At 51.9% G+C, this 23,268-nt stretch overlaps 11 protein-coding genes across 11 annotated transcripts; 6 read left to right on the top strand and 5 right to left on the bottom strand.

The window, feature by feature from the left end:
* Window positions 1-128: 128 nt before the first annotated feature.
* On the top strand, window positions 129-3,742 carry EDD37DRAFT_413698 (uncharacterized protein). The gene has a single exon (XM_062812497.1). The coding sequence runs from the start codon at window positions 273-275 to the stop codon at window positions 3,609-3,611; it is 3,339 nt and encodes a 1,112-aa protein (XP_062670363.1). The 5' UTR covers window positions 129-272; the 3' UTR covers window positions 3,612-3,742.
* A 400-nt stretch (window positions 3,743-4,142) lies between these two features.
* Window positions 4,143-6,769, bottom strand: EDD37DRAFT_631068 (uncharacterized protein). Its single transcript, XM_062816631.1, has 4 exons — window positions 6,229-6,769; window positions 6,146-6,175; window positions 5,006-5,170; window positions 4,143-4,955 (listed from the first exon to the last, which is right to left on the bottom strand). The coding sequence occupies exons 1-4, from the start codon at window positions 6,442-6,444 to the stop codon at window positions 4,527-4,529; spliced, it is 840 nt and encodes a 279-aa protein (XP_062670362.1). The 5' UTR covers window positions 6,445-6,769; the 3' UTR covers window positions 4,143-4,526.
* Window positions 6,756-8,143, bottom strand: EDD37DRAFT_413675 (Snf7-domain-containing protein). Its single transcript, XM_062812496.1, has 3 exons — window positions 7,821-8,143; window positions 7,705-7,774; window positions 6,756-7,657 (listed from the first exon to the last, which is right to left on the bottom strand). Exons 2-3 carry the CDS (start codon window positions 7,750-7,752, stop codon window positions 7,028-7,030), a joined length of 678 nt encoding a protein of 225 aa, XP_062670361.1. The 5' UTR covers window positions 7,753-7,774; window positions 7,821-8,143; the 3' UTR covers window positions 6,756-7,027.
* A 264-nt stretch (window positions 8,144-8,407) lies between these two features.
* On the top strand, window positions 8,408-9,205 carry EDD37DRAFT_609466 (HSP20-like chaperone; the record flags this gene model as incomplete). The annotated part of the gene is made up of 3 exons (XM_062815134.1): window positions 8,408-8,432; window positions 8,543-8,871; window positions 8,924-9,205. 3 exons carry the CDS (start codon window positions 8,408-8,410, stop codon window positions 9,203-9,205), a joined length of 636 nt encoding a protein of 211 aa, XP_062670360.1.
* A 390-nt stretch (window positions 9,206-9,595) lies between these two features.
* EDD37DRAFT_413463 (uncharacterized protein) lies at window positions 9,596-11,721 on the bottom strand. Its single transcript, XM_062812494.1, has 2 exons — window positions 9,994-11,721; window positions 9,596-9,942 (listed from the first exon to the last, which is right to left on the bottom strand). Exon 1 carries the CDS (start codon window positions 11,510-11,512, stop codon window positions 10,010-10,012), a length of 1,503 nt encoding a protein of 500 aa, XP_062670359.1. The 5' UTR covers window positions 11,513-11,721; the 3' UTR covers window positions 9,596-9,942; window positions 9,994-10,009.
* Window positions 11,722-11,723: 2 nt separating this feature from the next.
* On the top strand, window positions 11,724-13,502 carry EDD37DRAFT_631057 (uncharacterized protein). The gene is made up of 2 exons (XM_062816630.1): window positions 11,724-12,599; window positions 12,651-13,502. Exons 1-2 carry the CDS (start codon window positions 11,980-11,982, stop codon window positions 13,156-13,158), a joined length of 1,128 nt encoding a protein of 375 aa, XP_062670358.1. The 5' UTR covers window positions 11,724-11,979; the 3' UTR covers window positions 13,159-13,502.
* A 391-nt stretch (window positions 13,503-13,893) lies between these two features.
* On the top strand, window positions 13,894-14,221 carry EDD37DRAFT_650345 (uncharacterized protein; the record flags this gene model as incomplete). Its single annotated transcript, XM_062818239.1, has 2 exons — window positions 13,894-13,958; window positions 14,020-14,221. 2 exons carry the CDS (start codon window positions 13,894-13,896, stop codon window positions 14,219-14,221), a joined length of 267 nt encoding a protein of 88 aa, XP_062670357.1.
* Window positions 14,222-14,412: 191 nt separating this feature from the next.
* Window positions 14,413-16,567, bottom strand: EDD37DRAFT_650344 (uncharacterized protein; the record flags this gene model as incomplete). The annotated part of the gene is made up of 3 exons (XM_062818238.1): window positions 14,413-15,237; window positions 15,289-16,406; window positions 16,531-16,567. 3 exons carry the CDS (start codon window positions 16,565-16,567, stop codon window positions 14,413-14,415), a joined length of 1,980 nt encoding a protein of 659 aa, XP_062670356.1.
* Window positions 16,568-17,226: 659 nt separating this feature from the next.
* Window positions 17,227-18,074, top strand: EDD37DRAFT_413356 (DASH complex subunit Dad3-domain-containing protein). Its single transcript, XM_062812493.1, has 2 exons — window positions 17,227-17,621; window positions 17,727-18,074. The coding sequence occupies exons 1-2, from the start codon at window positions 17,487-17,489 to the stop codon at window positions 17,925-17,927; spliced, it is 336 nt and encodes a 111-aa protein (XP_062670355.1). The 5' UTR covers window positions 17,227-17,486; the 3' UTR covers window positions 17,928-18,074.
* Window positions 18,075-18,297: 223 nt separating this feature from the next.
* On the bottom strand, window positions 18,298-19,621 carry EDD37DRAFT_666020 (30S ribosomal protein S5; the record flags this gene model as incomplete). Its single annotated transcript, XM_062819260.1, has 2 exons — window positions 18,570-19,621; window positions 18,298-18,515 (listed from the first exon to the last, which is right to left on the bottom strand). Exons 1-2 carry the CDS (start codon window positions 19,567-19,569, stop codon window positions 18,298-18,300), a joined length of 1,218 nt encoding a protein of 405 aa, XP_062670354.1. The 5' UTR covers window positions 19,570-19,621.
* Window positions 19,622-20,363: 742 nt separating this feature from the next.
* On the top strand, window positions 20,364-23,256 carry EDD37DRAFT_681443 (protein arginine N-methyltransferase 5; the record flags this gene model as incomplete). Its single annotated transcript, XM_062819752.1, has 4 exons — window positions 20,364-20,459; window positions 20,509-21,124; window positions 21,205-22,811; window positions 22,879-23,256. The coding sequence occupies 4 exons, from the start codon at window positions 20,364-20,366 to the stop codon at window positions 23,092-23,094; spliced, it is 2,535 nt and encodes an 844-aa protein (XP_062670353.1). The 3' UTR covers window positions 23,095-23,256.
* Between the last annotated feature and the right edge of the window lie 12 nt (window positions 23,257-23,268).

Raw genomic sequence — 23,268 nt, 5'->3', positions numbered from 1 at the left:
GCCCCAATCCTGCCGCCTACTGGTCTTGCAACCTCCCTCTAACCTCTTCAGCCTCATGTTGGATACCTGAGTTTCTCCATTGAGAGAACGGTAAACGACAAATACGACTGAACAGCGGCCTCCTTGAGAAAAAAACAAACAAACAACTTTTCTACCCACCGAAACGGATACTATCAATCCAACCTTTTCTCTCTGCTGCTGCTGCACATCCTTCCTCTTGTCCGGTTGCAAACGACACCAAGACATGCTTTACTGACTTCGACACTACCATCATGGCGCCCAACTCACCAACATTGCCCGGAAGAGTCCAATCAAGCGCCTCTGCCAATTTTGGCTCTTACAGGGAGACCAATGATGATAATGCCTCAGAGTCCTCAACCCCTCCGGGGCCCAGTAATCGTCAACAACACGAAGACAATGATGTCGAAGAAGCCATCAGACTGTCGTTGAGGGAACAAGCCATGGAACAGTCAAGAAGACCCAGCCAACCTACGCCCATATCCCCTACCACCTTCGAACCATCACTCGGTCTATGTTTGAGCCTGAACAACGAGTTCACCACGCTGGACGACCCGAAGGGCGACACTGCCATTTACATTGGCCCGGCCCCAGAACTGGCCAAGAAAGACGACCACGAGTCACGCTACATTAACAACCATTTCAATCAAGTTTACGTTGTCCAGTCCTCCGCACTGAAGCTCATGGGTGAAGCCTCTAGGTTTACTCACGACGATCTCTTGGGACCAAAATCCGTGCGCTCCGAGAAGAAATTGAGAAAGCTGGGTGTGTTGGAACAAGCAGAAGCACGACATGGCGGGAGATTCAAGTACTACATCGATCTGCGTATACCGACCGAAGATGAGGAAGCTGCAGAGCTTGTCACGTTTTTGACCTGCACCAAAGGTGTTCTTACTTGGCATTTGATGCTCGAGAGGCACGGTCTGTCGCCATTTACTGTGCTCGGGCATGACGATTTTGGAATCCTCCCACCTCCAATTGCACCTCCGACTGCCAAAGCCGAGTCGTCGAATGAAAGAGGTCAGAACAGCTCGACACGTAATACAGCTGAAGACAATCCCGCAAACAATCCGACAGAAAAATCCCCACCGTCAGAGACCTATGTGCAGCCACGGGCTATCGGAGCCGAATACTCCACGCTGCGACATTGCTCTGCAATCGAGCGACTACTCAATGCCATTGTGGGCAATGATCCCAAACTCGACTCGGCCCCAAAGGTCTGGACATACTTCGCAGTTGCTAAACATTTTGGTTGCGCTGAACACGAGCGCCTTTCTGGCTGGATTACAACTTGGATCCACAGCGGTAACAACATCAACTTCATCCAAAACAACCCCGAGGTAGCCTACCGCATAGGAATGGGTATCAAGTCTCCAGATCTTGTTCGAGATGCATTCTCGCTACTTGTGGGAGAAAGAGCTCTACTTTATGCTTCTGGTCAATCCATACCTGGATCGACTCAAAGCATCCATGGACGAGAGTTCGCACTGCTCGACGATGACGAGTTGGATCGAATCAGTTATGCTGCTTTGGCCTTCGTCAGCCGATTTCGGGACGAGGTTGGTGCTCGCCTCCGAGATATGTCATGGCTATGCAGAAGTGCCGAGTACGAATTTCTCACCCGCATTGTGTTCGAGGACTCAGATGAGAACGAGATCGTAAATTCGGCCATTAGCTTGGTCATCGACTATGTCCGATACCGAATCTGTCATGTCTTATGTTGCGGAAACTTGAAATTTGGCGAGCTAGAAAAATACCCGTCCTGCAATCCTACTTTCCGTTTGGCTCCTGACGAGGACTACGCATCAGTATACGAGAGCCTCAATCCATCTGCGAAATTGTTTACTCAACAATTTTGGCGTGTCCTGGAACAGACCAAGTTCGAGCAATCCCCGAGGAATCAAGGCTACGGTAATGAGGACGAAACCGTGCTACCAGGTGGTCCTAAATTCAGTGAAGCTCTCAGCGCCCTTGGGCTTGAAGGCCTGTCCAACGGGTATGTGAGTGTCAGTCGCATGGCACTTGATAACAGGATTGCTGCCGTAAATCAGCTCTTCTCCGGAAATATTGAGGGGATAAGTCCAAAGGGAAAAGGTCGTGCTGACCAAAGTGTCACCTTTGCACACACGCAGATGGACGACCTAGATTCGTCTTTACCCTTGCAGGCCTTGGCTATCGAAAGTCCAAAGCATGGTTCTCGCGACCTCGAAACTTCTGACCGGGATGGTTCACCTTCAAAACGGCGAAAGACATCGGAAGCGGATCAGGCCGCTGGAGCCACTTCATCCTTCATTGCTCCAAGCGACCTTCTTTTCGAAACGGAGAATACACAGGACCAACCCTGGCTGAACAAGCAATGGCGTCGACCTCCTGGCAGTGACTTTACTGGGCCCCAAAACGCGCCTACACTAGCCTTGAGACCGAAGAGAGAACCAAGTGGCATTGTGCACCAAGTCAAAGAGCATTTCCAAGCCGCCTTTTCGCGGCTAGGACCAGACACTGTCACAGACGAAAACTCGGAAGAGCAAGAGCGCCTAGTGAACTCTGGCGACAACTCTGTGGTAGAGTCGTGGGCAAGCAGCGCTGATGTGCTCGATGCTCGTGAAGAGTCCGTGGCATCGTCAAATGCATCAGCGAGCGAGCCCGCCTCATCAAATGCCGTGCTCAATCCCTGGTCCGGCAAGGTCGAAGAATGGCCGCTTCCCAATACCAAGGTAGCACAAATCCCACTCCCTGCCCCAGAGCATATCAGCTACACGATGCCTGTTCAAGAAGCTCCGCCTCCCTCACCAGAAGCTGCCAGCTGGAAGTCCGATATGTATGCAAAGTACCCAATCGACCCGCACAAGCTACTTCTCGAAATCAGCAAAGAAGTTGCCGACCTATGCACCGACTTTCTGTATCCATCGCATATGTTCCACGACACTGTTTTCCTTCCGACTAACCTGTATGACAACTTGACGTGCATCAACGCAAATGAGGTTCGTTTTCTACCTCTGTGGTGCAACGGCAACGACGACGGTTCTGGGGGTGTATTTGCCGAAGTCCCGTCGGACACAAATGAAGCAGACACATTTGGACCTGGAAAGCTACGTGCACCAGGTTCCGAGGGCGATGAAGCTTTCGAGGATGTTGCCAGTCAAGCAGTCAGCACGGTCGGCAAAGCGAGTAGACTAGCTACGGACGGCACCCAAACAGTCAAGAGTCTTTCGACAATCAGTGTAGGCGAGTCCGCTGCAACTGAGACCGTCATGCTAGACGATTCGAGGAGCATGGCATCTGGCGTGATCAGTGATGATGACATGTGCGACGAGAATGATGGTCCGGATATGGAGTTCAGCGACTTTGACGATGGCGCTGAAGAGAGCGATGCCGACACGGTCATTGACGAGGCTGGTGGAGTGAGGTTGTCCGGTCCAACCCCTTGGCTCGATGGAAGCCATGGTCAAGGAGAAACCCCAGACAGTTATCCTACCGCGAGCAGCGCCTCGATTGGCACCGGCATTGAAGAACTCACACGAGGAAATGCGGCCGACGTTGATGGTGACTCTTCGTCGGACAGTGACAACGATGACGGCTTCGAGTGGATTTGAAGAAGGTTTCCTCAAGCATTCAATCAGACATCGACGCCTTCTCTCGAAGAGAATACCTGTTCGTTCGGGTGCTGTTCGACATTCACAATTGTTTCGGTCGGCGGACTCAGAGGCAATACTGGTATCTACGTTGGAGAACCATCTATGAGATGGGCACGACTTGGTCAGCGGTTGTATGGATATGGAGATGGATGTGGATATGAAAGAAAAAGAATGCTGGGCAGGACTGAAGGTGATGCCCTCATGAAAAGTGAGCTTCTCTATGTTTTGTGTTGCGTACATTCAAGAGAGAAGGAAAGACTGCAAAAGACTGTGTTCGCAAATCACAAAGACGAACACTTCCGATCCCATGCTGGTGTCTGTTGAGCGCCTCGTGGTTGTTTTCTATTGCATTCATGGGGAGCGAGAAAAAAAGAAGAAAAGTTGTTTTATGTTAGGACTTTACGAACACATGAACGAGCAACACTCATGTATTGATGAATACTGGAATGAGTATCACGTTGGAAATGAAGTCTAAGACCATTGAAGAACTTTGTTTCGCAATGTTTTGATATTACAATGCAACTATTCTTGCTGAGTTATCTCGCCTAAGTTCAATGACCGCCCTGTTCCCATGCTCACTGATGGAATACTGTATCAACTAAGAAATAGCAATGCAATCAAGCCCAATTCAATTTGTCGTTCCTTCCCAGTTTCATTGGCCCTGCAATCCATCCTCGGCCCAAAACTAGCAAAACAGTCTGATTGAATGAAAGCATACGGGTCGATCGGAGTTCGTGTCCAGGTGCAGTGGTTTCGACACAGCACGTAAAAGCGTAGGTGTTATGGTTGGGAACTGTGGTAAGTATGAATAACCTGGCTGATACTGTCTTCGACCATGGGTGTTCACTGATACGGGTGTCAGTCCAAACACGATTAGCAGATGAATTCGACATCGCTCACTGAAATTTCGTCCACCATGTCGTCGCCTGCGGTGGCTGCGGGAGCAGCTGCACCATTGGTGGCGGTGGCCTCGGCGGGAGCTGCACCTGCGGCAGGGTTGTTGCCTCCCCAGTAGTCGGTCATCTCGGCATCGAGCTCTTCAGCGGTCTTTGCCTTAGGTCGAGGGTTGCGACCTTGTCGCTTGCGGTTGCGGCCGCCAGCAACCGGTCCTTTGGCGCCGTTCTTCGCATCGGCTTTCTTGACCGTGGTGGCTGACTTTGGTTGAGCTTTTGGATTGGCGCTGGTTTTGGTCAGTGGTTCTGACTTGGTCGAGCGTTTTGGGTTTGCGTACGCAACACGATCCGCAAGAGATTTGGCTTGTTTTGGTTCAGGAATCCTGCTTGCATCCACAACCACTTCGATCTAATCCGAGTCAGGTATTGTCCAGGATGCGTAAAAGAGGTGCTGCTTGCCTTCATTGGTCGCTTGTCAACGAGCATTCCATTGAGATCTTTTGCTGCTTTGGCCGCGGAGTCTGGCTGGAGGAAGACGATGTCGGCGATTCCACGGCTCTGACCAGTCTGATTGTATTGCAGAGAGACTTTCTTGACCTTGCCAACAGATTTGGTGAAGTATTCCTATTCGTCCCAGAGTGATCAGTAAAAAGGTCGAAAGGTAAATAGCAATAGCAGCTCGCGGGCGCCGTCTCAGGTGAAGTAGGTAAGAGATGTTTCCAGTAGAACATGGTCCAGGTACAAATCCTCGTATGGAGCATCAGCGAGCGCGAAACAGTCGTAAGCAGCAGCAGATTGATACGTCACAGTCCGGCCAGTTCAACCCGAGTCGAGGTGATTGAAACGTGTTCCAGTAGTGTTGTTGACATTGTCCTGGGTGAAGCGGCGAGGAGCTTGCAAGGATAGAAAGGGTGAGAATGGAAGCAGGCGTAGAGCAATTGCCACAACAGGGTTGCGGCTGGTGGAGTGCTTTGTTGTTACGATCGTATTGAGGCCAACTGGCGACGATCGTTCTGGACATAAGCACCTGTCCAACGGCTTTGTAGGCTTTTTGTGACTGAGTTTGTGAGGGTATGGCGCCAGCCAGCTGCTGGTCCTTCGAACATGGCTCCAGAACTCCCGGACTGATTGCTGACCAAGCTGAACAGGTAGAAGCTGCGCTGCTGTCGCTGAAACAAAGTGTGGTACGAACTCGCTGATGCTCCAACGGGGGATTATAGAGGAACTCGGCAGCATTTTCAGCATGTCAATCATCCTCGAGGCAGATCTGCGTCAGGTCACAGCACGGTGGCTAGCCGGCTGCGTGACATTGCAGATCGTAAGCTATACATCTTTCGACCGCAGTACATGGCTAAGAAGTTTTGCCAACGGTTTGCGGGATGGATGTTGCCTGCCTCAGACAAAGCCAGCATTTTCAGCATGGCATCATTTGTCTTGGATATGATCTTTCCGGTCCCGACATCTTCACTTCGTGCTCTTCTCATTCAACTCCATCTTCCTCGAGTGTCTAGCGAAAGGGTCGAGATAGGAGCGAAGAGATAGCAGGTGACGACGAGCGGCGATGGAAATCCAAGGTCGAAAGCCTCTTCATCAACATACCTTGATCTGGGCTTCGTTGACGTCGAATGGCTGTTAATAATTAGCTACGTGTTCCTTGGAAGGTAAGATGATCTCAAACATACCAGTCCACTGACGACAATCTTGCTTGATTTGGCTTGAGTCAAGGCGCCTGCGGTGGGCTTGATTGCTGACTTGACTGGCCTTGATGTCTTCTTGACACCACCAACGGGAGCAGCTGTACCAGTTGGCTTTCTGACCTTGCGTTGGCGGGTTTCGCGCTTCGCCTTCTTCTGGCTATCGATGATGGAATCGAGAGATTGATCTAGCCGGCCAGACATCTTGAATGTGGTAAAGTGACGGTTCGAAGGTGAGAGTGCAAAGGTGTGTATGAGATGCAGAAGCAGTCGCGCGAGTCAAGAGAGGTTGAAGAGAGCGGTTGAACTTATCGGAAAGAGTCGAAATTTTGCAGTCGACGAAATCAAGAAGAACGAATTTGTAGAGAAGAGATGGCGATGAAGACGCGCGCAAAAATTATGGTTGTGAGTGATGAGATTGAAGTGAAGAATGGAGGAAGTGACAGCGGAGGGTTGAAGATGAAGAAAGAGGCGCAAGCAGCAAGCAGCAAGCAACAAGCAAGGGGGCAGAAGGCAGCAGCCAGCCCAGCCCTTCACTGTGGAACTAGTCCGTTTTCAGTCCTATCAAAAACGTCACGTGCCTCATATGAATGAGGGAAAGGGGGACGAAGGGACGTCCTCCCCCAGCGCTTCGATGCAGCAATTGAAGCGTCTGTTCCACATATACTACTGGTATCCAGGCGAATGTCTGTAACATAGATATCGTATTCAATCCGACGCCGTCCATGTCTTATACCAATTGTGAAATGCCTGAAACAGCAAGGTACCACCAGGCAGGCAAAGTGCTTCAACTCTTCAAAGCCTCTAGCCTCCCTCGCATTTGCTCCAGTTCCGCTTCTCTGTCTTCCTCCTCCTCGACCTCTTCTTCGACCGGAGCTTGGGGGATCTGTTGCTCCGGTGTGCCCAGTCTGCCCTTCAATACCTCACCGAGCACTTTGTCGACCTCGGTCTCTGCTTCTTCGTCCTCTCCTTCCAGGAGCTCATCATTCGGTAGCGAATCACCGACCATCTCTTCGATGATGCCTGCCTTCATAAGTTCCTGGCTCAGTTCTTGCATCGTGCCCGTCAACTCCGGCAGCCGGATCAGTGTGTTGACGTCCTTCATAATGCCGGTACTGGCCTTCAGACTGCCTTGGATCTTCCGTACAGAGAAAGCTTCATTGACTTGCATTTGCACGCTCTGCAGCTGGGCTTTGCTCGTATGTAATCTTGCCGCCTGTTTCCGTACTCTGATCAACTCTCGTGCGAATAGTCGTGCTTCCGCCGTGCCTTGTTTTGCCTGTGATGGGTTCTTCTCCGCCCGCTTCGCCGACTGTTGTATTAGACTCCTTGTTTTCTGCTCGGTGACTCTGAGGTTGGTAATATCGCGATCCAATGCGCGAACATTCTTGCGGATAATGCTATCGCACTTGCGTTTCTGCGGAAGAGTCAGGCTGTTGCCATAAGGAGATTGAGGAGGCTCACCTGTTCCTGAGGGTCGGGCTTGAAGAAGACGGCCTTGAATGACTGCATTCTGCCTATGCGTTGCGACGCACTTCTTCAGGTTAGGTTGTGTATCTTGTCTGGCACTGTCTGCAGACTCTCTGGCCGTGGACTCTTCAAGCCATGTTGGTAGCAATCACACCTGGCAAACGCCGTTGGCGGTAGGATTGGACGTGTCGGCGCAGTGAAGATATGTATGTGCCTAGTAGACCGTGACAGGTACGTCAATGGTGGTATCGTCAGTAGATTGTAGGGCTGATAGGCGTGGATTGACTGCGGCAAACAACTATGCTCAGTGGGCAGTAGTTGGAGAAGCCTAATCTAAACACCGACAGGCGGATGATGACCAATTTAGGTGGGGATTTGCCTGGGCTGAAAAGCTGAAGGGCTGAGCTTTTTGACTCGTGCAGCGTTGAGTTGCAGTGCGGGATAGGCATGGCAAGTTTGGGGGGCAGTTTTTGGTTTCGACGCCATTCGTCGCATTTCGAACAGCCTCGTCTCTTAAATAATAGCCAGCCCACACACAGCACACAAACGGTGAACAAGCAGACAAGCAAGCAAAGTCACTTTCTGCTCAATTGTTCTATTTCTACATTTCAGTCCTGCTCCTTTCGCTGAACAACCCTCACTTCTTCCTGATCCAAAGTTCCAACGACCCCTCCATACCGCAGACCTGAACCTGAATATGTCTTCTTCAGTCACTCCCGAAGGTGAGTCTCTTACTCCAATGCTACCTGAGCGATTGTCCGATGATTCCCTCTATCAACAATCGCAGAGCTCTCACCACCCAGACCAATTGACTAACTCTCGTGTCCTTTAGTTCTATGGGCTCAGCGCTCTTCCACAAGCGACCCTGAGAAGAACTATGTCTACCTCACCATCGGCGTTGTCGATGTCCCACCCAAAAGTCTTAAGCTTGATCTCAAGCCTACCGGTCTGACCTTCACCGGTACGTCAGACAGCAAGAAGACAACGTATCATCTCGACATGGAATTCTACGACGAGATCGACGTGGAGAATTCAAAGACGCATCACACCCCAGCCAACATCCACTTGGTGCTGAGAAAGAAGGAACTCAAGGAGGAATACTGGCCACGACTGCTCAAGAACCCGGCCAAGGTCCACTACCTGCGCACCGACTTTGACAAGGTATGTCTATCCAGATGACAATTGCGTTCAAGAAACTGACAGTTGTATCTAGTGGGTCGATGAGGACGAACAGAACGAGGCGCCCGAGGACGATTACATGAACCAATTCGGCGGCGGCGGCGGCGGGCTCGGCGAAGACGGCGGCTTCGGAGGCATTGACTTCTCAAAACTCGGCGGCGGTGGCGGCGACATGCCAGGCATGGAAGGCCTTGGTGGAGGCGAGGACGCTGGTGGTGATGATGAGGAAGAGGATGACGATGACATGCCCGACCTGGAAGAAGACAAGGAAGAGGCTGAAGGTGATGCCAAGGGCAAGGGCAAGGCGGTCGCATAATTTCCTGGCGCTGCGACCATTGACTCATTCACGGACCACCTGAACCGATGAACACTGGCAATACATACTCAGGTATTCGACTCTATGAACGAATCCATGAAAAGCACAGAATGCCGGTCGACCAATACTACGCCACTGCCCTCGAAATTCCTGATCCGAAGCGTCCTCGTGTTATCACACTCTAGATTTGCGTTTCATGCGCCGTTGTCACGTTGTTACGAGCACGAAACAGAGTTCTCAGAAAAGCACGGAGTGTGCTTGTGGCCTCGGGGGTTTCTGCTGGGACTGCTACTTGGGTAGATAGGGACACCGAGATACTCTACTGAATGCGAAAGATTTCTACGCAAGATTCTTTCCGTCATTGACTGCTTTCAACATTGCGTGTAGCTTATCACATAAGAGGCTGTATAGGTCTTTGTTTCGAGCCCTGGTTGCTAAAGTAAACCCCGAAAGTCTCTCCGATTTTCCCTACAGTATAAGACGTAAAAGCGAGGTGAGGCCGCCACTTAGTTTTTCCTCAATACAGTACATTTTGTAAACCGAAATATGGCATCCATTTTGACCGCTCCTGTAGTATACATGACATCTCTTCCCAGCCACCCATGGAGCTCGATATGCGGTGAAGCTGCTGAGTAATGCGACTGCAATGCATTGGATCGGCTGCAAATAAGGCAGCTCGGTAATGCGGCTTATATAACCGTCAGCCCTGATTTTGCGAGAGTGGTAGGGGCCTATATCTTCCCATCGTGAGCTTCCTGGCTTTGGATCCTGATGTTCCAAACCAGTACCAGTGAGAACAGCTCATCACCGTCTCCTTCTTGACTCCCAAGCACTCATCCCCGAACTTGCGGCGCTTTCTTCACCAGATGCAACAGCGCTCATACCTCTGTCGTATTCGTCACTTCCACTCAATCGTCTCTCTTTGTCAAGCATAGCATCGAACTCCTTCTGTGCCTGGTCCTTTGCCAACTGCCGGTCTGTATCCGTCTTCGAGAACGAAAAACTGTCGCCACTAGCCTGTTCCTCCCCTCTTCGTGCGGCATACGGGTTGTCTGAAAGGCCTCGACCCGAACTGCTAGATCTCTCAGCGGGCGCACCTTCTCTACCGTCGCTGTAGGTCTGGTTTCTTTGATTGCGTATCCGCGCCCAGGCGCTTCGTTGCGGACTGTAGGTGTCGCGCGTCGCCATGTCGGGATCGTTGCCAGCAGTGGGTGATGCATCGTCATCGAAGAAGGGATCTGAAGTAGAGCCGGAAAAGCTATCTTTCGGCTGGTCACTCCGGGATCGGCTTTGTTGCGTCGATCGTGCAACTCTTCCGACTTCTCTCTCGACGTCAGATAGACCTCGGGAGACCTCAGCCCGTAGTTGTGCTTCTCGAGCCAGCATCGAGGCGTCACTGGTCGTGGCAGTATCAGTCGAGCCGTCTGTGAAAGTGTTGTCTCCACTGTAGTCGCTCTGATGGTCGTCCATAACGTCTTGCTGCGTATCTCTATAATATGCCTGAGTATCAGGCTCAACAGATTGACCGTCTTGCTGCCTCTGAGACTGTGGTCGGGGTTGGGCTCCAGAAGCGACTTCTCTGACTCTATTCGAGGCTATCCGTTCTAGATTACCCTTCAGACTGGCCATGAGTTCTTTCGTGCGGTCGTCGCTGTTCAACCCTGTGTAGAACACCGTGTTGCCTATTGCTGAGAATATGGGCCTAGCAATGAAGATGCCCACAACGGTCCAGACACTCACACGTGTAGCTCGCCAGGCAAATAGCGCGCTTTGTCCTCTCAAGATCGGCAGATACCGATTGGGAAAGTTCTGGTACCTTTCCAAAGGCTGAGCAGATCTAAAGGGAAATTTCATCCACTCACGGTTCCTTTGAGCGATGACGCCTCCAACCAGGACGCCGACGGCGGTTCCTGTAAGACTGTACAGCATTTTCTTGGAAGTGTGGTAGGCGTAGCCTTCCGCTTCTCTTTGATTCAAGGGTCTTCCCATTATGTTCTCGGTGCCCCGTATAAAGTCGATGACCTGAGTCCCTGCGTTTCTAGTCCTCGATGGACCACCAAATAGCGCCCACCTGGAGAATGTGCCTAGCGGCATGGATTCGAAGGCCAGATGATAGGTGCGTGGTATCCCGTTGATCTCATACCCTATATGCAAGGTTTCGGGCTCGACAGAAACAGAATATCTGGAACGAAAGTTCATGATTTCAGCGATACCGGCTGGTCGGGTAGGTTCGCCAGGCTGCACAGGCCGGGCACCAGGGCCCAACGACGGTGGCAGGTTCGAGGAAGAGCGTTCGGGAGAGACCATGGTCAAAGAAGATGCTCAGTCATGGGCTAGGAAGCTGCGGTTCTGAACCTCACGCCATATACGAGGTGTCAATCTTGATACATGAACCGCCTGAGTAGGCAGCAATAGTCGTGATGAGTCAACCTGTACGGGAGAGGCAAGTAGACGGTGATTGCGGTATATTTGAACTCGTGCTCTTCACCCGCAGCGTGACGTCGGTGATTTTCCCCACGAAACCTCCGACGTTCAAACGCACCATGAAAAGATCCTGACTTCAAGCACGCCCAATTCAATACAGAGTCACGCCCCACGATTTAATCACTCTTTCATTCATTTACGAGTCCCGACAAGTCCACGTCAATCCCTCTTGTTATCAGCTCGTTTGCTTGAGGCCGCCACCTCAGACCAAGTCGCATAATCTAGCCCTAGAGGTCGCTCGCCAGTTAAAGTCGCCGCAGTTTTTGCACATTTTATTTTGTCCGCCCATCATGGCGCCCAAGGGAAAACAGGCTGAGCCTAAGAAGGCGAGAGCCACAGTCGATGACAAGACCTTCGGCATGAAAAACAAGAAGGGTGGGCAGGCACAGAGACAGATAGCCCAGATGCAGGCACAGGCAAAATCGAATAAGAGCCCCGAAGAGAAGAAAAAGGAAGCCGAGAAGGCACAGCGGCTGAAGGAGAAGGAGGCAGCTGAAAAGGCCAAAGCGGAAGCCGCCGAATTGTTCAAACCCCTGCAAATTCAGAAAGTGCCCTTCGGCGTGGATCCCAAGACTGTTCTCTGTCAATTCTTCAAGCAGGGGCACTGTGACAAAGGGAGGAAATGCAAGTTCAGCCATGATCTTGAAGTGGAAAGGAAAGGGACCAAAAGGGACCTTTACCAAGACACCCGAGAAACGCAGAAAGAGGAAAAGGAAAAGGACAAGATGGACGACTGGGATGAAGAGAAGCTGCGACAGGTTGTATCCAGCAAACACGGCAATCCCAAGACAACGACGGACAAGGTTTGCAAGTTCTTCATCCAGGCTGTTGAGGATGGAAAATATGGTTGGTTTTGGACATGCCCCAATGGTGGCGATAAGTGCATGTACAGACACAGTCTGCCGCCTGGGTATGAAGATGTCCACCTCCTGCTATTCGCACTTGACTAATCTGATCATAGATTCGTACTAAAGACCAAGGAGCAGCGGCGTGCCGAGAAGGAGCTTATGGACAAGTCGCCTCTAAACACTCTCACACTAGAAGATTTCCTGGAATCTGAACGCCACAAATTGACGGGTACATTAACACCAGTAACGCCTGAAACATTCGCCAAATGGAAGAAAGAGCGTCTCGACAAGAAAGCTGCCGAAGAACAGGCCAGACAAGCTAAGGAAGCTACTGGCAGAGCGATGTTTGAAAGCGGCAACTGGAAAGATTCGGAAGATGAGGACAGCGACGACGATGATGATGTTGATGAAGAGGATGCTCCGGGGGCCTGGAATCTCGAAGCCATGCGGAAGGAGACCGAGAGGATAAGGGCTCTGAAGGAAGAGCAACGATTAGCAAAGGCCAACGGCGAGCCTGTACCAGATCAAAACAGCGATGCGGAAGGCAGTGCAGATGGATCTCAGGCGGGTGATGGCGACACAGGAGACGGACAGGAAGAAAGCAGCGGCACTCAAGAATAGTATCGGAGGTTAGTTTTCGAAATCAGCATCTTTTAGCGACAAGTCCTCTGGACGGGAGGCTTCATGGGGAGTTCGTGGGCATAGCCAGCGAGGTCATGAAGACGAAGAGAATACGAGTATGATATATGCTCCTGTCTTGGATGGAACAATGCTATTCTGGTTGACTGGCCATGGGCGGCCTCCTTGGTGGTTATGACTACATGTCTGGAGTTGGGTACGCCCAAGCAACGTGTATATTCTTGACAAGGCAGTATCGAGTTGCTGGATGCTGTCCATAACCGCTGTCAACCATGAGTACATATCGTCGGCGCACTTACGGTCATTAATGTGAGGAATCAAACTTAGATGTCATCCTTCCATGCTTCAACCCTACCAGGTACTCTGCTTTTCCCCGCAAAAATATTCTCCGCAATTTGACGATGAGTGCAGACATCATCAACCTTGGTCTGCACCACTAATAGGTCGCTACCCACCTCCCTGGCCTGTTCAGTCGTGTGCGCAACAGCTGTCGTTATCGCATGTTGTGCTCTCAGCTGTGACACGTCTTTTCAGCAGCGCCTATTCCATTCCTCTACTTCGAGCTCCAAGTGTCCTGCTCTGGCAACGACCCGCATTATCTAACGGACATACCACTATACGCGAGCATAAACACCAGCAAGCTGCAAGAGCTGTGTATGAGTAGTCGAAGCTTCATTTGGTCCACCCGCCCAGCAAACGTTCGCCAACGTCGAAGCAATGTCCCATCCACAACCTCCACCACAAAGCTCAATACCGGGCTACCGTCCGACCCCGTTTCTTAGGTTCGTCCCATATTCCAAAGTGCTCCAAAAAGCGAACACAGCTAACAGCGTTGCGATGCAGCCGTGGCAAGAAATTCCTCCTTGTCTCAATCTTCGTCGTCCCTATAGCAAGCTATGCCTGGCTCAAACGCCTCGAAGCCCGATCTCGAGAGCAGACGCGCCTCCTCGAGGAAGAAGGACGACGGAACTGGATCCGCGAGAACCAGAAGTTCACGAGGAGAGATCTCAGTGTCGCGGTAGGGAGAAGCGGCGGCGGTGTATGATGAGTGACAGCAAGAAGACCCAGTCCAGCCATCAAAGCACGGAGTGCAACTATACACTCTGAGCAGAAAGCAATCAATCAGAACGACCATAACGAACACCGGGCGGCGAAATACGACCGAGGCCAGCAATGTCCGCTCAACAGATATGCTGGAATTCTCTATATCAAAGCTGCTCAGAGGTTACGGCCGGCTTACAAGAGCTCCGCGATGTCCTCATTCTGCCGATGGGGCAGATTTAAATCGAAATCCTCGCTTTCACTTGCGACCCGTCCGACGATGCAATTCAGTTCGCCTGCCACAGTCGAACTCGGAAATCTGTCTGGCAACCGATGTGTCTCGAGATGCGTGATGAACGCATGCAACCCTATGAACATTGGAGCCATACTATCCGTTCTGCGCGCATCACCGCTTGTTCCCAATGAAGACCGTTGCTTGTTATCGAGCCAAGCCTTGGTGGCTCCTTCCGCAAGACAGAGATAGCAGCCATACTTATCAGTGACATTGGACAGGTCACTCTTGCTGGATTTGTTGGATACGTGGCTTTTGGCAAGAAAAGCCCACCGGTACTTGATGCCTCCTGGAGATATTCTGATCTTTGTGTCAAACGTCTTTTCGCGCTTTACGGCACCACGTCCACCGCTTGGCAATGCCGTCGATATGGTTGCGGGTCCTGCAAAGCTGCATTTGGTGCATCGAAAGAACCACTTCTCCCCCTTGTCCCCCTGTTTGTGGTGAAGCACGAAGCCCTTTTTCCTACTTCCAAGTTGTTGTCGTACTGCACCTTTGCAAAATCCTGCCAGATTCGATTCACTTGGAAGTTCAAGGTCTGACCTGACCACTCGAAGGGGGGGAGAGCGATCATGCTGCACTCCCGCCTTCGCAGACGATTTCTTCTGGACGACATCGACGATACCTGGTGGCAAGGCTCTTCTCAGAGAAAATCCGCCGGCCCTAGACGATCCCGAGTGCGAAGACCGAATTGACAGGCGCCTTACGATTGAGGAGGTCGTGGGCACCTACAGACGTCAGCTCATGGCATCCGAAGGCATTCCACCTTCGAAACGTACCCTACTTGGGTGAGAATCAGCCATGAAAACGGACGTGGACGTGGCAGGCACGCCTCGACCCCGCAGTTGCTGCCATGGATCTCTTGCTTGACTGCACGATGTCTGCGAACCGTTCTGCTGCACATGCGGGTGACGCAGCTGCAACGATGTCGATGAAACCTGAGGAAGGTATTCTTGAGCTGCAGATGTATCGACAACCTCCAACGTACTGTGATCAAGATTGAATAGGAGATTCTGGCTTCGCCCGATGTTCCGCGTTTCCACCGACGCATCTGCATGGTGAGCCGATTCTTGTCGAGGCTTATGGCCTGTCACTTTGGCAGAGAGGTCAATAGGAGGCGGCGCAGCTGCATCAATGTATGGCCAAATCCTGTCGACGGCAAAGCCATTGGGCCGATCGACCTTTTGCGAAATCCAGCCGCCAACGGAAGGACCTTTAGATTCGCCATTCCTCTCTTGGCCCTGCATCACATTTCCCCCTGCAGTACAGCTCCCAGCTCCACGCATTTTATCTTGCAAGGTCTCGGAAGGCATCGTGGATGCTGCGTGCGGCGGAGGTCCACTAGGCGAGGTTCGATGATGGCCAATCCTGGGTCGAGAGTTGTGCGTGGTATAGGAAGTCGTCGATTGGGCCCCATCACCAGATGAGTATGTTCTCTGGCTGTCCGAGCGAGGCACCGAGCTCGGACTTCCGCTGTCTGAATGATCCAAGTGGTGTCTGAAGATCTGTTCTCTGAGCGCCTCGGCTGTGGACATCCTCTGGTAGAGCTGGCCCAGACAAACTATGGCACTTGTTCGGCTGTTGTCGGACGTCTCCTTCAGCAGGCGAAGGTCCAGATCAACCTCTTCCATGAAGACCTCGTGCAGATGCGAAATGACCGCCTTTTGTAGGGTGATGACAATGTCTTTGATCTGCTCCCGTGCCATGGCATCTCCGCGGATGTACGTCTCCCCAAACCGGCGTACATCATGGTCATGCTGACTTTGGACATTTACGGAACCCAGAGCAAGCGAGTCTTCGAGCTCTTTCGTTGACGTCAGGCTAGAGCCTTCGGATTCTGTCTGCTTTTCTTTGAGTCGCTGTACAAGCCCCGCAGCATCGCGATACGCGGCAATGACTAAAAGCCATAAATGTCAGTCGGCACAGCATGATCGCGGCAGTCAACCTGCAGCGGGCGGCAAATGCGACAACTTCCCGGACTGATTCCGGGAGGATTGTGCATTGAGAGTGCTGAGACTCACCTGCTCGGACGCACGACTCTATCGACAAGACGTCCATGATAAGCAGCCTTCTCTTGTTCTTAATGATCTTGCAATGCTGTCATTTTGTTGGGCGATGAATGAACAACACGTTTTCTGCGGAAGCCTGGGCTGGCGCATCAGGACTTCGGGTCATGCACACAGAGGAACGAAACGCAGGAAGAAAAGAGGAAGAGAAGTCACAGCAGGGAGAAGCTCCGGCCTTGCAAGACGTGCGGCTGAGTTGAGTTTGTTGCACGATCGGATGCCGAGTTGCTGAAGGTGACACAAACTACAGGTCACAATCCACAGGTCCGGAAGTGTGGTTATGGGTCGTACAAGTACAACCCGAGAGCCACGAGTATGGAGCTGGCTTGGATCACCTACCTACAGATACGAGGCTGCAAGGAGAATGTATAGAAAGGTAGCAGGTGGACGGGCCATGTGCATCTTGTCGGTTCTTTTCGTGTACGCCGTCCGAGCCTCCTCAATCCGAAAAAAGAGGCAGCAGGCGGACATGAACATAGCTGGCAAGTAAGCAGTGCAGGGACTTGCACCACACTCGCGTCCAATTGGCCTCGGTCAAATATATGCAAGCCAGACGCGAAGCTGGGCATGCAAGTCCGGAGCGATTTACTGCAACAATCCTGTAGACCTCAAGTCTCTATAACAAACACTGCGCAAAAACATGGATTTATTCAGCCAGAACTATAAAGCACACATGGCTTGCAAGGTGTTCCGATTATGCCTAGAACCACTGGCAATTGAAGGACGCCAGGCGATGGAGAGACCCATCATTACCGCCAGGCTTGGCATGCCAAGACTATTTACAATCGCGACAAGGACGCGACGGCGACGACTATGCTGGGTAGTACTTGCATGACGCGAGGATCGCAATATTGAACATCGTGATTGCGGACTTGAGCATTGAGTATTGAATCAAGTTTGCGAGATACATCATGGACGACAGCACAACACACAACGACTCACGCTCGACGCTTCTCAACCTGACGGGACAAGGCTCGTCAGGGGTTTCTCCGCTCGAACAGGAAGTGCTGGACGAGTATGAGCGGTTGTCAGGAAATATGAAGGAGGTACGTCACGTCCCACATGAGTGTCGAAGGAACGGCTCAGAGCCGACATAGAGCGATGGAGATTGCTGGTGTGAAAGAAAAAGCCGCTGACTTCGCTACTAACAGCTCTCATCCACACTCGCGACATTGTCGAGCGGGCCTATGACTCTCGAAATCGCAGAGGGGCTGCGCCTGCTCGAGAGGAAAGTGGCGAGCGTGTACACTTTGATGAAGGCCAGTGTGTACAGCATCGTGTTGCAGCAGGGTCAGATGGATGGGATGGATGAGGGAGGGTTTGATGGAGATGCAGACCAGGGCAATGGGTGAAGTGATTTTGATGATTTGTTATGAGACTACGAACATGAGGTGAACGAGTCAACGGCTTGTACCCACTGGACACGACGAATTGTGCCAAACGCACGCGACGAATGAATTCCTGGGCAGATGGCAGGAGTGTTACCATAACGGACAGCGTTCGGATCGGTTACTTCACGAAGATTGGACTGCAGAAACAGTCAGCCGGCTCATCACAGATACCACACTACTTGGACTCGATGTATGATACAAGGAACGTCGACATCGCCGTCTAACATCGATCTCAAGACAGATGTTGGATTACCGAGATAGTCATCTGGCTATGGGGAAAGTGATATGATACAAGAAACAGCCACTGGGCTCGAACATCTAAGCGCCCACTCTATACCCGCCCGGCATAGTACACTTTTCGAACATCGACCAACTTCTTTCCCCGGGCTCTGGCGATGTCCTCCGGATGCTTTTGGCCCAACAACGCATGAATTGTCGCTTTGATAGTGTTCATCGGGTTTCTCGATCGGGTCACTCGAGCAGCGAGATCATGAATACCGGCGCACTTGCAGATTTCCCAGATGTACTTCTGGCAGCGGAGTCCGAATCCTGTCCTTTTAGTTAGTCTTAAGGGACACTGACCATACGCTGAAAGGATCTTACCGGGTGGTCTGGCATACAACTCCAACTCTGTTGCACTGACTTTGGCGCTGAGATCGCCGAAGGTGGTTCGGTCTTCGTAACGCATGATAGGCTGCATGTTTCGAATGGCACGGTATTGGCTTTGCATGATGGCGTCTGCAGTTTCCTCTCCTTTACCTTCTCCTATGCCAATCAATCCGTTTCGATTTCCAGCCACAGTAAGGAAGTAGGTTTTGTGAACTTTCCCGAGCCTCGTCTGGTTGCTGACAGAGTTGCTAAAGATTGTCTTGACTCGAAGATTTGCCAGGTCTGATTTGTTATATCCAGTCATCTGCATTAGTCGGACCACTGCAGGCGAGGGTGGCTCCTTGGGGGCTGCGTCTTCGTCCCTGCGACGGTCGTCCGTCCGCTTCTTTTTGGGTTGTGGCGATATTTTGGGCAAGCCTGGAGCCATGGCTGTGGGGGGACGCCTCTCTGCTTCTTCCTTTCCGACCGTCAATCGTAGATTCTCATCAAATCGATCCCATATCTTTGTGTCAAAGTCATTTTCATGTCTGGGAGCAGGTATCTCGTGCATGAGCTTGACCAAGTCTTCTTCGAATTCATCTTCCGTCTTGAGTCGAGAACTGTCGTCCAGGTTCGTCCAAGGGTGTCGCACTGGCTTGTCAACTACCGGGTCAACCTTCGAGAGGTCGTCGTAGTATTTGATCTTCCAGGGATCTGTCCGATTCCCCGTTTGGCTTTGTAGTTTCTCGGGGTCAATGAGTTTTCGCGCGGCTTCGATCGCCGCGTGTTGCTCAGGAGGATATCTCTGCAGGTCGGGGGAATTCTGGGCACTGGGAAACTCCGCAGCGGCCGTGTTGATGTCTATCTGATTGGCGGTGGCCCTGACGCTGGGAAATCGAGGTTTTCGTTTCTGGTGGATTGGAGAGGAGTGAAACTGACGGCGGGCGAGCGACGCAGGGCGAGACGACCGCGAGAAGAGACAGAAAACACACTCCGATGACCGGGCGACACTCATAGTGGCGCTCGTGCAGCTCGAAGCCGCAATGATAGAGATGGACAAGTTGGGTGCAACGGCGGGTAAATTGTTGCTGCATCTCAATGAAGCTCAAATGACTTTCCGCGAAGCTCAGCCTTGTCTTGGCAAGTCCGAGGACGAGGCTGTGCGGGTCCATTGGCCGACTCGAGTATGCGAAAACATGCCGCTATGGACTACGCGATCAATATCTAACTCCCACCTAGCACCTACATCTTACATTTTGCCAACACAAAGTCTATTGCTAGAATGCGACGTCTATGCACCTGATGAGCACCTAATGACGAACTAATATTTCACAGCAGCAACGGACTTCGCCCAAACCATTGTGCTCGAACACCTAGGCACCTAGCCAAGTGCTGCTAATACGGCAAGGCATTTGTTCTTGAAGGAATTTCCCGGGCATTAACATGAACTTGGCACAAGAAAGACACTAGCACTCTTCGGGACAATTCCACCTCCTTTGCATTTTTTAGATGACAATCATTGCGCCTGATGCTCCCTTGGCTGCTCGGATATTTGCGATTATACAGGTCAGAGACCGATCGATTCGCTGCGGAGCCCCTTCTTCTGCTGCAGGGGCGCAACATGTGCGGAAGAAACAACTAGGCCGCCTACACGGTCTACACTCTCAATTATCCGCTAGCCAGAGCATAGCAGTGCAAGAAACGAGGATCCACCAGACCTTTGTAGACTGTTTCGCACACCAGCTAGAAAAGTCCCATTGGCAGCGAGTCAATTGTTCTGCAAACCAATCCATCAAAAAAGAGAAAACGATGGACAACCCTCCGCGATTCGTGATCGGGCACCATGACCCAAAAATTCCAATCCCAGTCACACCCGAGACGATACAGGATGCGCACGCAGCAAATGTGGGATGGAAGTCTCTTCTCAGTCTATTGCAATACTGACGGTGCACAGTATGATATGGTGACAACGCCAATCACAACTCCACATTTTCATTCCAGGGTCTTGACTCTCCTCTCTTCATCTCTTTCTCGAAATGACGTCGAGTCTGGTGAAGATATTACCCAATCCCGGAACGCTTCTCCAGTCGTTATTCCACCTCTAGTACCAGCAGATACGCCGTTGACCCCGAACGAATCTATCAGCCAGATCATCGCAGTCACAAGCTCATGGATTGATCTGAGCTCGCCTGACCCAATCATTGCCGATGTCTCGCGACAAGTCCTGAGGTTGGAGTTGGCATATGCTGCTTTCTGCGGAGTCACATACGTTCTCATTCCAGGGCCTCGCTTGCGTGGTCAAGGTGCAGTCAATACCCAAGTTGCTCAGTATGCCCGTGCCATTCTGGAAGGTATCAGCCAAGGCCCTTACATGCAGCTATACATCTGGCTGCCTATGATCGATCATGTAGACGAGCAAGAAGACCAAATGGGTGATTTGGCGCCCTTTGCTCGCCAGCAGTTCTTGGATCCAGATGAGGCCGAAACAAGGAGGTTAGATATATTCGGCTCCTGGCAGGCTTGGGACATGATTAGATCGATATGTAAATATCCATCTAGAATGTGTGTAGGTAAGCATATTGAATCGTTTACCCTCAAACAGCGACTGGCCCCTTTCTCCGCTCCGAACATCAACTGACATCTCGTTTAGCACTATCCATACCGAAACTTCTACCACCAACACCAGTCCAGTCTCGATGGTACTCCGAACCAGTTCGCCTCATCACCCTCGACGCCAAAATCTTTGCGAAAAACCCCAAACTCTACCCTGTCCTACCTCGGGCACATCAAGCATTCATAAGTCGTTTCGTTTCACTTCGAACTCCACCTTGGTTCCTCCTCTGCAACGTCGGACCAATTCCAGCAACAACAAACACCCCCAATGGTGCCAACGGAACGACATTTCCAACTCTGGCAGAGGCGACAGAGAATCCGCACATTAAGGACCCGACGCCACATCTATCTTACATGCGAAATTTGCAGAACAAGCAACCCGTCCCGACCGCTTTAGATCGCTTTGGTGCCGGATACCAAGACTACCTTCAAGCGCCACTGCAACCACTGACCGTCAACTTGGAAAGCATCACGTACGAGGTCTTCGAAAAAGACCCCATCAAGTATGCCTGGTACGAGCGAGCAATTGCCCGCGCCCTGCACGACTGGATCGAGCAAGGCAAACCGACATCCAATCCAGACGGTCGAGTCGTGGTAGCCGTGGTCGGCGCCGGTCGAGGTCCGCTCGTCACCCGTGCCCTCAAAGCAAGTGAAGATGTCGGTGTCGAGATCGACATGTGGGCTCTCGAAAAAAACCCAAACGCATTCGTCCTGCTCCAGCGCCACAACGAGACAACCTGGAACCAGCGCGTCAACCTGGTCAAGTCCGACATGAGAACATGGCGTGGCCCACTCCAGCCAGCAAGCTCTAAACCCACCCGCCGGATCTACAATACCGAGGACGGCACGCACGATCACAACGAAGACACGAAAGACGCAGCACCCGGCACCTTTACGGGTTCTCCATCTCTAGACTCCACATATCTTATGGCCACCAGCAACCCAACCTCTGCACCGACACCCTATAAGATCGACATTCTGATCTCCGAGCTTCTAGGCTCATTCGCCGATAACGAGCTCTCGCCCGAATGTCTCGACGGCGTGCAACATCTGTTAAATCCCGTCCACGGCATCTCCATCCCAGCATCATACACAGCGCACATTACACCCATCGCCGCGTCCAAACTTCATTCAGACATCATGCACGGTATGAGCCCGACCAACCCCAGCGCCGCGGAAACGCCGTACGTAGTCATGCTGAACGCCATCGACTTTCTCAGCACAACTACCCCTGAACCGTCGGCAACAGAATCTCACCCAACATCGCCAACACCAACGTCCCCATCTACTTCGGGGCAAGCAACACCGTACTCCAAAGCCCATACACCGCGACGCACTTCGCAAACCCCTGCACCCGCACAGAATCAACCATCAACACCAATTCCCGTGATAGGCACAACATGGTCCTTCCACCATCCCAACCCCTCCCTCCCTCCCATGGTAGACGGCACACCCAGCAACGCGCACAACGCACGCAGCTCAACCCTCACATTCTCCGTGCCCAACCGCGGCACTTGCAACGGTCTAGCCGGATACTTTGAAACAGTCCTGTACCGGGGCGTCGAGCTCTCCACGAATCCTAACACCATGGACGCCAAGAGCGAGGGTATGATCAGTTGGTTTCCCATATATTTCCCGCTGAAGGTATGTCCACCAAACCCCTTTTCCCGCACTACGTGTTGACCCCCTACTAATGAAATGTGGTGTTTAGGCTCCGCTCACTGTGCCTGATAACGCGGAACTAAGCGTGACGATGTGGCGGAGGACCGACGATCGAAGGGTCTGGTATGAGTGGATTGTTGACGCGTTCATATACTTACCGTCATCCACTGCAAATGGCAAGGCAGGCGCGATGTCTAGAGGTCCGAAAGTACGCGTCGGTGGGAGTGAACTGCACTCGTCGGAGAAGGAGGCTTGTTTGATGTAGAGCTCGACCACTTGTTTGAGTGAGTCTGGTTCGTCGGCCTCTCTCGGCGTGGTGGTGCAAAAAAGGAGTATGGCCAGCTGTACGATCAGTCCCTTTCCGGGCCAGCCTGGACAGCCCAGGTCTTAAGTAAGCAAGTGATGGGCCACTGTATGATAAAAGACACTGAGAAGGGAT

The sequence above is a fragment of the Exophiala viscosa genome (genome assembly GCF_022695815.1).
Source record: "Exophiala viscosa unplaced genomic scaffold EDD37scaffold_5, whole genome shotgun sequence".
Classification (NCBI taxonomy): Eukaryota; Fungi; Ascomycota; class Eurotiomycetes; order Chaetothyriales; family Herpotrichiellaceae; genus Exophiala; species Exophiala viscosa.
Note: the sequence above shows the minus strand (reverse complement) of the source record. Positions and strands in the feature narration are given on the sequence as shown.